The sequence below is a fragment of the Eumetopias jubatus genome, unplaced genomic scaffold (assembly GCF_037043125.1).
Source record: "Eumetopias jubatus isolate StellerSeaLion01/CBP00866 unplaced genomic scaffold, mEumJub1_p1.0 scaffold_8, whole genome shotgun sequence".
NCBI lineage: Eukaryota > Metazoa > Chordata > Mammalia > Carnivora > Otariidae > Eumetopias > Eumetopias jubatus.
Window position 1 is genome coordinate 49265308 of NW_028274814.1, and position 15304 is coordinate 49280611.

General features: G+C 42.6%; 1 protein-coding gene across 2 annotated transcripts in view; it reads left to right on the forward strand.

Moving 5' to 3' along the window:
- Window positions 1-5473: 5473 nt before the first annotated feature.
- BORCS5 (BLOC-1 related complex subunit 5) overlaps window positions 5474-15304 on the forward strand; it is a 97245-nt gene continuing 87414 nt past the window's right edge. For both annotated transcript variants that reach the window (XM_088025924.1, XM_028119736.1), the window contains exons 1-2: window positions 5474-5847; window positions 8356-8499. In XM_088025924.1, the coding sequence (XP_087882050.1) occupies window positions 5790-5847; window positions 8356-8499 (202 nt within the window). In that variant the 5' untranslated portion in view covers window positions 5474-5789. The remainder of the gene's footprint in view (window positions 5848-8355; window positions 8500-15304) is intronic.

Genomic DNA, 15304 nt, shown 5'->3' on the forward strand with positions numbered 1-15304 from the left:
GCAGGGGTAAGCAGATTTGTAGTGTAGGAGACTGGCTGGCTGGAGTGCCAGGCAGTATAGAGATATGGGAGGAGGAGCTAGTCTAGAATGAATAGATGCATAATGAGTTTCAGAAAATTTGAATCCTGCTTTTATTACTTATTAGCTTTGTGATCAAGAATAAATTCCTTAACCTCCATGTAAAATCAAGAAAGTGTAATCTAGGGGTGCCTGGGTGGCTCAGTCATTAAGCATCTCCCTTCAGCTCAGGTCATGATCCCAGGGTCCTGGGATCGAGCCCCACATCGGGCTCCCTGCTCCGCGGGAAGCCTGTTTCTCCCTCTCCCACTCCCCCTGCTTGTGTTCCCTCTCTCGCTGTCTATCTCTGTCAAATAAATAAATAAAATCTTAAAAAAAAAAGAAAGTGTAATCTACTTTATAGGCAGGTCATACAGGGCCAATATTATTGACGAAATTTAGAAGTTTTGGGGTTCATGAGCGAACAGCCAAGAAAGAATTCTTGAGACCTTTTGGGTGCAAAAAGGTGATTTTATTATAGCAGGGACAGGACCCGTAGGCAGAAAGAACTGCACTGGGATTGTGAGGAGTGACTGATTATATACATTTTTTAATTAGCGGGGGTTAGGGAAAGCGTAAGTCTCTGAGGAATTTGGAAGCAAGGCCTTCAGGACCTTGAGGGGCCAGCTGCTGTTAAGGTTACTTTTAGTCTTTAATAAAACATAAACATTAAGGCATTAAGGCAACCATGGGTTCCTCCGCATGTGTCAGGTATCTATCAAGCTGTAAGGAGATTTAATTTAAGCCACATTTCTCTTGCTTTTGTTTCCCTCATCATTATGAAAGTGCTTTATAAACCCCAAAAGACTGTTCAATTGCGTATATAAGTCACATAGGTTGCTGTTCATGTGGAAATGATTTTAAAGGTGCAAAAAGGCATTGGTTCCAAATGTCTTCTACCTCTAAAGCCCCTCCCTCAGAATCCTTAATTATAAATGCCTAATTAATTTTCTCACTACCAGACTGTAAGCTTCCTAAGGTTAGGGACAGGATCTTGTTGGATCATTTATTCCTAGCCTCTAGGAAATGCCTGGCACATTATAGGCTACCAATAAATGTTGACTCAAGGAGTGAAGATCTTTTATATTTCTATATCCTTTCTCTGGTAACAGCTTTATTGAGATATTATTCATATACCATACAATTCACCTAATTAAATTGTACAATTTAGGGGCTCCTGGGTGGCTCAGTCAGTTAAGTGTCTGCCTTGGGCTCAGGCCATGATCTCAGGGTCCTGGAATGGAGCCCCATTCCTGCTCAGTGGGGAGTCTGCTTCTCCCTCTCCTTCTGCCCCTCCCCCCTGCTTGTGCTCACACTCTCTCAGATAAATAAAATCTTAAGAAAATAAATGGTACAATTCAGTGGTTCTTAATATATTCACAAAGTTGTACAACCACCACAATAATAAATTTTGAACATTTTCCTCACTCCCAGAAAGAAACCTCTATACCCATTAACAGTTAGTGACTCCCTCTTTCCCCCTTCACACCCCTCCTCCTCAGCTTTAGGCAACCACTAAACTATTTTTGTGTCCTATAGTGCCTCTTCTGGATATTTCATATAAATGGAATCTATAATATGTGATCTTTTGTGATGGGATCTTTTCCAGTAGAATAATGTTTTTAGGGTTTATCTCTGTTGTAGCATGTTTTAGTATTTCATTCCTTGGTGGTAGGCAAATAATATTCTACTATATGGATATACCACATTTTATTTAACTACTCAGTGGAAAAAAAGTGGTGATATAGGAGATCTCAGCCTCTGTCCCCACAAAAAGATCAACAATTAGACAGTTACCCACAGACAAAAACAGCTCTGGGAGAGTTCTGGAGCCCACTTAAGAAACATCAGCAATGCAGTACAACAAAAAAACTTGAGAGTTTTTTTACTTTCATCTTGACTGTATCATCCCATCCTCCAAACCAGGATTGCTCAGCACCAAGAGGAAACCTCCCAGCTAGAAAGAGTTCTCCTTGCCAGGCAAGGAAGAGCAGAGTGAGTGACCAGCTTCATCAGACTTTCAGGAGAGTGCACAAAGGTCCTGCCTCAGTCTCACCCCACTGGCAAAGCTGAGACATATAGACAAACAGAGACTGCTAGGAACAAGTTCTTCCTTGGTGCCAAGCAATGGGAGCAATTATGGTTCATAGTGACATGTTCTGTAGCCAAACCGAGCAGCATTTACCCCTGAGGACAGCAAGAGCAAAGGACAATTGCCATGGACCCCTTGCAGAGCTTACCAGGTTCTGTGTCACAGGCATTTGTGTTCACTGACATCAGCCACCTGACCTCCTCCCTGCTCCTTCCTACCCTTAGCCCAGGCCAGGAACCACAGTGGCAGCCAGCCCAGGCCTCTGCAGCTGTGCAAGTGCAAGACGCCAGCCTAGAGCCCCGTGGCCGATCTCCACTGCATGTGTGTGCACTCAGGGCTAGTCCCTCCAGCTGTACACTTGCACACCACCTGCCTGATACCCGTAACCAGCCTCCACTGCGGTGCCCATGCCTGAAGGGAGACAGTGCAACCACAGGAGAGCACAGTGACAGCTACTGCCTTTGCAGCTGCTTGTGGGTCTGCATCACTGTCATGGCCTGCGTCACTATGCTTACCTGCAGCTGGGCCCTCTAGCCGTGCACCTGCATACCCCTAGCCCCACCCCTGGTCATTGGTCTCCACTGCCTTGTGCCTGACAAGATCTAGCAGCCATGTTAGTGCATGCTGACAGCCAAAGTCCCTGCAGCTGCCATTGAGCATGGAGATGACACTGGCCCTTGCTGCCTGCCCTGGCTTCCACCACTCCATGTATGTCTGCAGCTGGCAGCCCACAGCCAAGTGCATATCACCAACGCCCCTTCAGCTACCAGCCCAAGGTTCCTAGGTGCTGGACCTAGAGGTGCTGCTTGAGGACCCCAACAGCCCTTGTAGACACTGCAGACACCCTGCAGTGCTCAACACATGGTTGTCAATGCTGTAGACCCCAGTGGCCTAAGCCAAAGAGACATCATGCCCTCTCCCTTCCAGAGCTGCCACACACCCCAACACTTGGTGTTGTGTACCACTAGACCCAGGGTCACAGCATGCTCTTAGCAAGCCCCCACCCACAGGTGAAAGTTTTCCTTTATCAAAGTCAATCCATAAAGTCTGGGGAAGGTGACTGCTTTAAATGTGCAGACACCTATCCAAGGGTACAGGGATCATGAAGAATCAGAGATACATGACTCTAGCCAAGGAGTACAGTGAACTTCTGTAACTAGTCCAAAGGAAAAGGAGAGCCAGGAATTGTCCAACAAAGAATTGAAAATAATCGTTCTAAAGATGCTAAGAGACAACATGATTAGACAATTTAACAGTTTCAGAGAAACAATACAAGAACAAAATGAGAAGTTCAACAACAATATAGAAAACATAAAAAAGAATCAAATCCTGGCACTGAAAAGTACAATGATTGAATTGAAAAATTTAATACAGAGCTGCGAGAGCTTAGTTGACCAAACAGAAGAAGGAATCAATGAACTAGAAGACAGATCAAATAAAATCACCCAATCAGAGGAGCAAAAAGAAAAAAAGAATGAAAAGGAATGAAGAAAGTTCCTATGGAACTTAAGGGGCTGTACATATCACTGGAGTCCCAGAAAGAGAAAAGAGGAAGAAAGGAACAGAAAGCATATGTAAAGAAATGGCTGAGAACCTTCCAAACCTGGGGAGAAATTCAGATATCCAAGTTTATGAAGATAATAGTTCAACCCAGAATTTCAATCCAAAACAATCTTCTCCAAGACATGTTACAATTAAAACTATCTAAAATCAAAGACAAAGATAAATTTTAAAACAGTAAGGGAAACACATTTTCTCTCATATAAGGGAACCCCTATAAGGTGATGAGAAGATTTCTCAGCAGAAACCTTGCAAGCCAGGAGAGAATAGGATGATATATTTGTTCCTTCTTCAGCTGAGAATGTTTACAATGTTCAGTTTAGAATGAAATGTTCAACCAATGGGAAGCATAAATAACACCATCACATCACTGTGGATTAGGGCATGGAACACAAGATAAATATACTTTGATGTGGAAAAGGGAGAACAAGAGCCAGAACATGTGTTGTATTCCCCTTTTCCCTACTTTCTTGCCCACCCCCAAAGATGGCAGACCTGGGAGAGGAGCCAGGGGCTCTCCAGGAAGGAATGGTCCCATCACCCTGGTGGTTTATGTAAGCCTCAAGACTATAGTCAAACACCACCTCTTAGGAGCCTACTTGATCTCTCAGGCAGTTTTTAGTTCTTTCTTTATATTCCCACCAAATACTGAATTAACAGTTTTTGCAATTTTCTCATAGTATTGCAATGGTGAGGAGAGGAAAGAGCATGAGTTTGAAATCAGACAGTCCTAAATCCTGTTTCCACCATTTACTATCTGGTGACCATGAAGCAGTTACCTGTTTGTGGGCCTCAGGGTTGCTTTGAAAAGTAAATAAGGTAACATAAGCAAAATGTCTATGAGCCTATAGAGTGGAAGGGACTTAATCATTCAGTCCATTTGGCATTCCTTCTGAGATTATATTTATAAATATAAAATATTAGGACATTGCTTGAAATTTCATGAGGGAAATCATATAAAATGAGTTGCAAAGTTCTGAGAATCCCAAAGCCACCCAACTCTTTGGTGGCACTGCTTTGCCAGGTCTCTGTCCTTGATCTGCCCAAACTGGAGGTTTCCATTTTGTATTGCTTGTACTCTAGCCTCACCTTTGCTGGTTTCGGAATGGCTTGTGAATAACTGTCAAGGTCCCCAGAAAGTGTTTTGGGGCATCCACTTTCCTCTGAGGATGCACACACACCATAACATGTGAATCAGCGTTTTCTATTTCTTCCTTTCTTTCTACTTCCAGGTCCTTCCTTCACCATCTATATTTTTTGTATGGCTGTCCACTGCCAAACTCCTAGCTTCCGGAACTGAAACAGAAGCTTTGCATGCAGACAGTTGTGGATTCTAATCCTAAATCTATCTAGGACCTCTCTTTCTCCATCTGTAAACAGGGTTTAAAATTTTGCAATATATACAAATACTGAATCACTAGGCTGTACACCTGAAGCTAATAAAGTGTTATATGTCAATTATACCTCAACAAAACAAACAATCCCTCCCCCCCTTAAAAAGTTCTAACAGTAAAGTGCAAAAATATGGGTGATGCTTAAAGGCGACACATCATTATACTAGGGAAGGCCTTACTCTTTCGGGACGTTCTGGCTTTGAGGCGGTCGGGCCCTTTAAGGCTACGACGCCCTAGTCACCCTACCCGCCCTCCCTCGGGCCGGGGCGTGGTGGCCTCTCCAACCCGGAACTGAAGGCCGCGCGCAGTCAGCGCCGCCAATCCGCGTCCCGGAAGGAGCGAGCTTGCGGCGCATGAGCGAGTGAGTGAAAGCGGCGCCGCCCGCCGGTTGCTGGCGCGGCTGAAGCCGGGTGTTCTTCACCTCTTCCCTTTAGGGTCCCCCGAAGAAAGCGGGCGAGCTTCGTTGCGCTTCCTTGCGCGTCTGTTCCCCAAATAGGGCCACCCATCCCCCGCTGCCCGCGCACCTGCGTGGGCCCGGCGCGCAGTCTCCGCAGGTCGGCCCTGTAGCGGCGCCCACACTCAGTGTAGCATCCCTGCCCCGGTCCCCGGCCCCTGCCCGGTCGTCCCGCCGCCGGAGCGGTGACCGCCTGGCCCGCCGTTCCTCCGCTGCCACCGCTGCCGGCACCATGGGCAGTGAGCAGAGCTCCGAGGTCGAGAGCCGACCCAACGATCTGAACTCCTCAGGTCGGTGTCCTAACTTCCACCTTCCTCCAGCCGGCCCTGTCCGCTTGCGGAGGGATCTGCCTCCCAGCCTAGTGGGGATTGGGACCGCGGACACGAACGCACAGAGAGCCCTCACCATGTTTTTTTTTTTTTTTTTCTTGAAAAAAGAGAAAAAAGTCCCCGTCTGCCCTAGCCGTCATTCCCCTGATGGCAATGAGTGCCTGTGACTGCAAGCTAAACCAGCGTGTGCGCCTATGCCTATTATTTATTTTCCAAAGCAGCTGTTTCTCCCAGCACCGCCGCCTCTTTACGGGACGACCTAATTCATTTTTGGCGTTAGTACTTATGACTGACACAGTGAGCTTTGGTTCACAGAGTGGATGGATCATAGACAGGACCTCTAGGAACATGTTCCTTCTTAAAGTGGGTCTTGGAGGTTCCTTTTCAGAAGGAATGTGTGACAGGTGTACGATCGCTTTGAACCCTTGGGTGCAAACATCTCCAGAAACTGCATTTTCCCTTGAGAAGGTGTCTCGACTCCTTTTCTAATAGTATAGGAGTCGGCCAGCACCGTAGGCTCTGGTGTTTTTCTCTATTCTTCCCCCTTGCGATTTTTTAAGATTTCTCCCAGCGTTTCAGATAGGAATGGGAGAATTATTGTGTTAGGAATATACTAAGCACTCAGTAAATAAAACAACTGATGCTTAATTGAGGATCATATGCTTTTTAATTTTTTTGGTTAGCCACAAACCCTAGGACAACTGGGACTGATCTGGATATGCTGGAGTTGCTAATCCAAATTGGATTAAATCTGGAGCCTAAATATAACCTATTACTTACAGGTGTACGATCTAATGATTCGATATTTGTATATATTATGAAATTTTAAACCCTGTTTTACAGATGGGAAAAGAAAGGTGCTAAATAGTCTTAGAATCCACAACTGTCTTTAGATACGTAGAGCTGTTCTCTGCCTGGTAAGATCTGTAATTCAGAAATGTAGAAGCTGACAGATTTAGGGTTATTCCACAATGAAATGTGTCCTTCAAGACTAGTTCAGACCCTCATTTGGGGGGCTATATTGGGACAGCTTTTAATGGTGAGCAGCATCTACTAGCTTTGCTATACATCCTTCTATTTCCTTGGAAGGCCCAGAATATTTTATCTGTTACAGAAAATACAGTAAGAGTTGTTACCCTTTATTTTCTTGCCTCTGTGTCAGTCCAGAAGCATATTTGAGGGGAAGAAGTGCAGCATCTTTTTAATACGCTTGCTCACCTACGGCCAACAGCACGAACTCTGGTACTGTAGCATACTAACTAACAGCATAGGTTAGACTTTGCCGATTCCCCTGTGCTAAGCGATTTACGTGTATCTACATTTAATCCTTACAGTCCCATTATACAGGCAAGGTGATAGAGATTATCTAGAACCCAGTGAAATCTGGGGTCTGGGGAAAAAGAAATCACTTAATTTGTAGCAGAAAAGATTTCTGGCTTGGGATTTGTGAAATGTTAGGGAATTTACCAAAAGAGGTTAAGAGGTACTTCTTGAAGAGCAGTAAAAGTAGCAGAGCTTCTAAAAGAGTAAATGCCAAGCCACGGGAGACTGTAGCCTCCAGGAGGCAGGGCAGTTCTGTGACATCCCAGCATCAACCGTTGAGACATGACTTTGATGAGCTTGCAAATATTACCTTCTAGAGGGTAAACCACTTTAAAGGTTTATTCTTGCCCTAACCAGGAAGATATTTGAGGAGAGGTCTAGGAAGTTGTTGGTAGTTTGAATCAATTCCCTACAAATGCTTTACTTTCTCTCAAGGGACCTGAAATTGACCTGCCTGTCTAGCGGTCCTACAAATTGCTGAATTTGGCCTCAGCCTAGAATGGACCTACTGTTTATTTCTGCCCTTCTTGGACTAGTGCTTGTAATTGTAAGGGTGAGGGGGCTGGTGCCTCAGGAATAGATCCATCATAGAGGGTTAAGAACCATGATTTCCCCCCCGCCATGAGTAAGATGTATTAAATACACCCGACTTGCTGTGATCAAGTGGCTAGACAGCTTGCAACCTCAGTTTCACAGGGATGGGCCACATATACCAATATCCCAAAGACCTCCAATTCCTTTCCTGTTTTTCTAGCACTATTGAGTTTGGGTTGGTCACAGCCATATTTTGTACCCTCATTTTTTCATTGGTAAAATAGGGACAATGTCAGGAGGATCAAAGAAATAAAAATTAAAAACATAATCTACCTATATTTTTGAGTGTTGAATAATAAGATATTTTTAATTACAAAAGCAATTTCATGCATGTTATAGGTTCCTGTAATGTTTGAGGGGTTTTTTTTAGTAGAAAATAGAGGTCCCCCATGATTCATCTCCCCTTTTCCAGCCCTCACTGCAGGATAACTACAGTTAACATTTTTTTATGTAAAAATATATTTTTTTTAATGACTGTACCGAAAACAGCTTTGGTAAGGCAGAGCGGGCTGACTAACGTGCAGCTCTTGAGCAGTGTAACTTTATTTTCAGTGACCCCTTCTCCAGCAAAGCATAGAGCCAAGATGGATGATATTGTGGTTGTAGCTCCAGGCTCCCAGCCCTCACGGAACGTCAGCAACGATCCCGATGTCATCAAGTTGCAAGAGATTCCAACCTTCCAGCCGCTTTTGAAAGGTAAGAACTTGGGTTTTTTGTCTTATCTAGACCTGCTGGAAAGGTTTGCATAGCTACACTACCTTCCCAGATAGCCATGTGCCTTCTTCATCTCGTTTAGGTTTTTGCTTAAATGGCATCTTTTTGGTGAAGCTTCCTTAGCTGCCCTGTTTAGAATTGAAACACTTTTGGCTGTTTTTCTCTGTGGTAGCTAATCACCATTTATCTGCTACGTAGTTTACTTACTTGTTTACTGGCTGTGTTTCCCTGTTAGAATGCTAGCTCTACGATGATAGGAACTTTCTGTGTTTTGTTTACTGTTGAATTGTAGCACTTGGACTAGAGCCTGGTATCAAGTAGGGACTGAGTGAATGAATGAATGGTGTTGGAGCTGGCCTTCACCTGTTATATTTCTTCGAAAAGATTTTCACTCTTATTTGTGGTCTGGACTATGGGTTGACTAGTTCAGATACATAGAGAAAATTTCTATAATCATTGATACACTTATAATTAATCCTGGCAACCATTTTGTATGAGAGGAGAGGATATGTATGAGAGGATTAGCATATATTGATCAGTGTTTACCGAGGTAGAGTTACGTTTTTTATCTGTATTTTTTAAAGATTTATTTATTTATTTGAGAGAGTGTGAGTGAACATGCATGAGCGGGGGAGGGGGATGCAGAGAAAGAGGGAGACAAGCAGATTCCCCAAGGAGTGGGGAGCTGGATACGGGGCTTGATCCTGAGATCCATCACCTGAGCCAAAATCAAGAGTCAGATGCTCAGCCAGCTTTGCCACCCAGTTACCTTTTTTTTTTAAAGATTTATTTATTTATTTTGAGAGACTGAGAATGAGAGAGAGAGAGAGAGTACATGAGAGGGGGGAGGGTCAGAGGGAGAAGCAGACTCCTCGCTGAGCAGGGAGCCGGATGCGGGACTCGATCCCAGGACTCCAGGATCATGACCTGAGCCGAAGGCAGTCGCTTAACCAACTGAGCCACCCAGGCGCCCGTTACCTTTTAATATGAATTTTATTATTCACCTGATAATTTCATTATATATTTTAATTTTATGTTAATTTATGTTATTTTCATATCCATTAAGTAGTGGCAATGATTTTCTATTAACTGAACGGGGTTTCTACTATAAGAATCCCTCTTTCTGGGGTGCCTGGGCGGCTCAGTTGTTAAGTGTCTGCCTTCAGTTCAGGTCATCCCAGGGCCCTGGGATCGAGCCCCGCATCAGGCTCCCTGCTCCGCGGGAAGCCTGCTTCTCCCTCTCCCACTCCCCCTGCTTGTGTTCCTTCTCTCGCTGTCTCTCTCTTAAATAAATAAAATCTTAAAAAAAAAAAATCCCTCTTTCTGTCTCTCTTTTCCTCCAAAAGAATAGGAAATATAAATGAACTTAAGGCCCTGGTTTACTTAACCTGGTACAATATAATATAAAACTTCTTACATTTATATAGCTATATGTATTGGAAGGTACCCCCTCCACACACACACAGACACATGTCATCCCCTTAATCCTTATATGGGTAAATATGTTTGAATGATTTGTGTCAGATCAGACAGCTGGCAGATAGGTCGAACTTGAACCTTCATCACTGATGTCAAATACTAGTTATGCTATTCTGCACTGTACCTAAAAAAACAAAAGTAAAACAAATAATGCTTTATTGATGAGCCATGTATCATCTCATTCTTCCCAGCACTTCATCTGCTTTACAGTGAGGAAATCCAAGCTTTCAGTCTTTTCCCACAGGCCTCAGTGTTAGACTTTGGGAAACTCTTTGGTTCTTACCTGAAACAACACATTATATCCTATTCCCCATCTTAATAGTTTTCATTATTTTGAGGGATAATATGATTCTTCAGAGAAGCCAACATTAATGAAATTTCTATCTCCACGTGTCTTTGTACAATCAGATTAAAAGACAATCAGATGTAATTTATCTCTAGAAACTTAGAGAGACACTTGTGTTCTGTACTCCAGCCCTTCCGGACATGCACGTAGGACTGCCCACAGGCACACAAGTTCGTGCCTCTGCTGCCTGTTAACTGTGTCCTCCCAAAGTCTTCTAGTCCTGGGTGAGGCCCTTATGTGACCCAATATTTATCCTCACTTTGGGGAAATACTAAAAACAAGCAACAACAAAACCCAAAAAACTCCCAGCATTTTGAAATATATTTAATAATTTCATGGGGTAGTGTTTCTTTTCTAAGCATTGGAAATATAATTCTTATTTTATGATAATGAATTGACTAGTAGGGGAAGCATCGGCTTGGTTTTCAGGGAAACTAACATCAGATTTAAAATCATCACCAGGAACCCTGACAGTGAATAATTAACGCAGTGCGGTTAATGCGGTGTAGGTGGACTTGGTTGCAGTGATACCTGGATTTAAATTGAGACTTGGCTACCCATTGGCTGTGTCTCCCTGGCTTTTGTTTTCTCCCTCTTTGAACCTTGTTTGTTGAGAATGTTGAGAATAGGTGTGTGAGAGAGAGGAAGGCTGCTGAGGGGCAAGTTGCAATGCAGAGGCGATTTGGGATTTGGCTAAGGAAGGTGGAGAAATTACTTGCGGAGGGTGGCATGAAAAAAGTGGCAGCACGTGGCCGGGGCCAGACTGCAGGGAACAAAAAAAGCCAGCAAGCATTTAAGTGAATGCTGGTGTTTCACTGTGAAGAAGAAACCTCTCAGTAATTAGAAAAGACAGGCAAAGGGGACTGTTGGGTGGAAATAATAAGTATAATTATGATAATAGTAGGAGCTAACCCCTCTCCTCCTTCCTCTACTTCTGCATGATATTATTATTCTTCCCATTTTATAGATTAAAACATTGAGGCTCAGAGAGCGTGAATGCATTACCTCAAGTCACATGGCTAGAAGGGATAGCCCATCTCGAGATGGCATCAGGACATTGAGTTTTTCACTGTTTTGTACATGGAATAAGACTTTCCAATTCTAGCAAAGCCAATTATAGAGATCACTAGGCTGTAAAAGGAAATAGGGTGGTGGGTGGGCGGTTGTTTGGATTTTTAGGTGCCTCCTGCTTTGACATTGTTCTTCCCGGTAATTTAGAGCCCTGCCGTCTGCCTGCTGGGCTGCTGGAGGGACCACTCATCACTGTTGCCTTTATACTCTAATCTCTTTTTTCACCCTTTACTGCTTTCAGGATGAGGCTATTTCTCAAAGTAGTAAAAAGGCCACACAGGGTGGGCTGTACCCCCCAGGTTTGATTTCAGAAAGCTTTTTATTCAAGTTAATGACAGTTTATTCTTTCAAAACAATATATTCAAGTATTACACAGAGTTCGCTATTGTTCCATAATGTCATGTGATGTAGTGCTAATGCTGGTGGGTGATCTGCAGAGGCAGTAGCTGGGCGAGTTTAGGGGCTATTCGTATGACTGAGGTAATGTTTGCATTTTTAATAAGCAGATTCTTTCCTTGGTCTTAGCCCTTTTGGATAAATATACCAGAGTATAATTTATGCTCCATACTGGTGCCAAATATCTGTTCCTCTTTTTATTTAAGCCAAAAGAATTTCTGTTTTTCATAGCAGTCTCTGAATTAGCAATTTCTTTTGAAGTGTAAAGCATTTACTAGAAAATGAAAAATTAAAAAATTACAAGTAGCAATAAATGGCCACAACAGAACACAAAAGCAAAATGTAGATTTGATGCAAATTAGATTCCTGGGGTTAAACAAGCCCTATGAATCTCTTACTTAAAATTCAACCACTTATATTTTTTAATGAATCACATGATTTTATGTCAATCTATAGAAATGAAATATTCATAAGAGAAAAGCAAAATTGATATTTTATATATAAAAGTTATATAATTTTTTGTTCACTCCTAATGATGAATATATGCATACACACACACACACATACACACACGTGTACACATATGACCTTCTTTACAACTGACCTGTCATTTTTGTTACTGACTTTGGATACAATGTAAGATTGTCTTGCTGCCTAAGGAAGAGACTGTCCTTGTGACCAACAAAGAAAGTCAGACATATACAGTGTAGATGCTTAAGTGATGCTAAGCAGTTTTATTGGGAGCTCTGTGTTTGGTTGTTAAGAACATGATGTATGTGAAGTAAATTTTGACAGTGAAAAAAGTCTGGGGCTTTTCTTGGTGGAGCAGAATCTCATGGAACATGCAGTGAAAGCTCTCAAATCACATGGAACATTGAGAATTAGTGCATGAGGCTGGAGCTGGGAAGGAATGAGTCAATGGAAAAGGGTAGTAAGGAGAACACGAGGGAGCTACATTTCAAGTGATCAGTTTATTCACATCTTTCTCACCCACTCATCTAGCCCGGCAAATAAAATAAAGGTGGAGAGTCTTTGTGTGCATCAGACCCCTGTCTCTGCCAGGTGTCAGAATTTCTCTCTGTTTTGGAAATGGAATGCCAAAGGAGGGGAAGAGTGAATGGATTTTAGAGTTTGGTCTTCTCTGAATGGCTTAAGGGTGACCTCTAAGCTAGGGTTGATCCTGAGAGTCTGTTCCCACCCCCCACCCCCCGAATACCATATTTGAAAAGTTGATGACGTATTCCCGATTACCTTGTAGGTTATTTGTGTATGTAATAACTCTTCAGTTAACCTTTTAAACATGGCTCTTAATCAGCAGAGTGTTAGCCTTACTCAGAAGAGCTGCAAGTACTAGGTGAATGATCCCTTTAAACCAGTAGAGAAGGCAGAGCCATTTTGCAAGAGCAGCCTCACTTTTTTCCTCCCTTCAGCGCGTCTGTGCGTGCATCCATTCTCGTTTCTTTCCATCACATCTCGGAGTAGGTATGTCGATACCTTTCTCTGAAACTCAATGCCTTTCCATTTCACTTTTTTCTCCATTTGCTGGGACTTTGCTTCTGTACTTTCCTTGTCTTTAGTATCTAGCTTACTGAGCCTCTTTCCTCTTGTGATACAGATCTTCCCGTCTTTTTTTTTTTTTAAGATTTTATTTATTGAGAGTGTGAGCAAGTGTGTGAGTGGAGGGAGGGGCAGAGGCAGAGGCAGAGGGAGAGAGATGACCTCAAGCCCACTCAGACTCCACCCTGGAGCCCTGATTTGGAGCTCCCTCTCAGGACCCTGAGATCATGACCTGAGCCAAAATCAAGAGTCAGATGCTCAACAGACTGAGCCACCCAGGCGCCCCTCGGTTTCAGCTTCTTGTCCGTTTCTCCAACTATGGACTGGTCAATACAACCAAGTGTTATTTTAAATTCAGCATGCCCCACCTTCCACCTTTGTATGTATTGGCTCATTTCATTTATTCAACAAGCATTTATAGGACCTTATTTTATTAGGTGAATGAGACACATTCATGTACACTTGAAAAGAATGTGTTGTGCAGTTGTTGGGTGTAGTGTTTTACATTAAGGTGTGGTTGATGGTATTTAATTAATGAGTTCTACCACTTAAAGAAAGCTGTTAAAATCTCCAGCTGTGATTGTGTTTGTGCCTTTTATTCTTCCAGTCTTTTGGAAGTCTGTTATTAGGCATGCATACATTGATATTTATTATATTGGCTCTTTTATTATTATGAATTTGTCCTTCTATCTATGGCATTATCTCCTGTCTTGAAGTCTGTTTGTCTTATGTTAATACAGCCACTCCAACTTTCTCACACTTACTGTTTGCATAGCATATATCTTTTCCTATTTTTATTTGTGTGTGTCTTTAAGTGCATCTCTTGGGACGCCTGGGTGACTCAGTCAGTTAAGCGTCTGCCTTAGGCTCAGGTCATGATCTCAGGGTCCTGGGATCGAGTCCCACATTGGGCTCCTTGCTCAGCGGGGAGCTTGCTTCTCCCTCTGCCTGCCGCTCCCCCTGTTTGTGCATGCTCTCTCTCTCTCTCTCTGGCAAATAAATAAATAAATATTTAAAAAATAAAGTGCATCTCTTGTAGACAGCGTATAGTTGAGTCTTCTGTACCTGTGCATGCAGTCTGTCTTTTAATTGGGGTGTAAATTGATCTAGTTGGATTCAGGTCTGCCATTTGTTCTTCATTTTCTATTTGGTCTGCTTTTGGTTCCTCCCCTTTCCTGACTTTTTTGAATCAACTGAATTTTTTTAGTATTCCATTTTAACTCCTCTGTTAGTTTTTTAAATTTTTTTTTTTTTTTTAGTTTATTTGTCAGAGAGAGAGAGAGGGAGAGAACAAGCAGGGGGAGCGGCAGGCAGAGGGAGAAGCAGGCTCCCTGCTGAGCAAGGAGCCTGATGCCGATCCCAGCACCCTGGGATCATGACCTGAGCCAAAGGCAGGCGCTTAACCGACTGAGCTATCCAGGTGTCCCCTCTGTTAGCTTTTTTAGTTGTATTCTTTTGCATTGTTTTTAGTGGTTGCTCTAGGGATTATAATACCCATCTTTTTTTTTTTTTTTTTTTAAGATTTTCTTTTTGAGGAGTCTCTGCACCCAGCGTGGGGCTTGAACTCACAACCCTGAGATCAAGAGTCACACACTTCACCAACTGAGCCAGCCAGGCACCCCATTATACACATCTTTAACATCATAGTTCACATAGAGTCAATATTTTACCACTTCTCATAAAATGTAAGAACCTTTTAATGGTGTGGTTCCATTTACCCCACTATGTGCTATAGTTGTCATATTAGTGCATCTCCATATGCTGGGAATCCCATGTAGTGGTTATATATATTATTTATATATAAATTTATAAGTTATATATTTATGAAATATCTGTTTATTATATACAAAACATATATTATTGTATCCTGTTAAATAATTGTATATATTATATTTAACAATATATATCAAAACATATATTATTGTATCCTGTTAAATA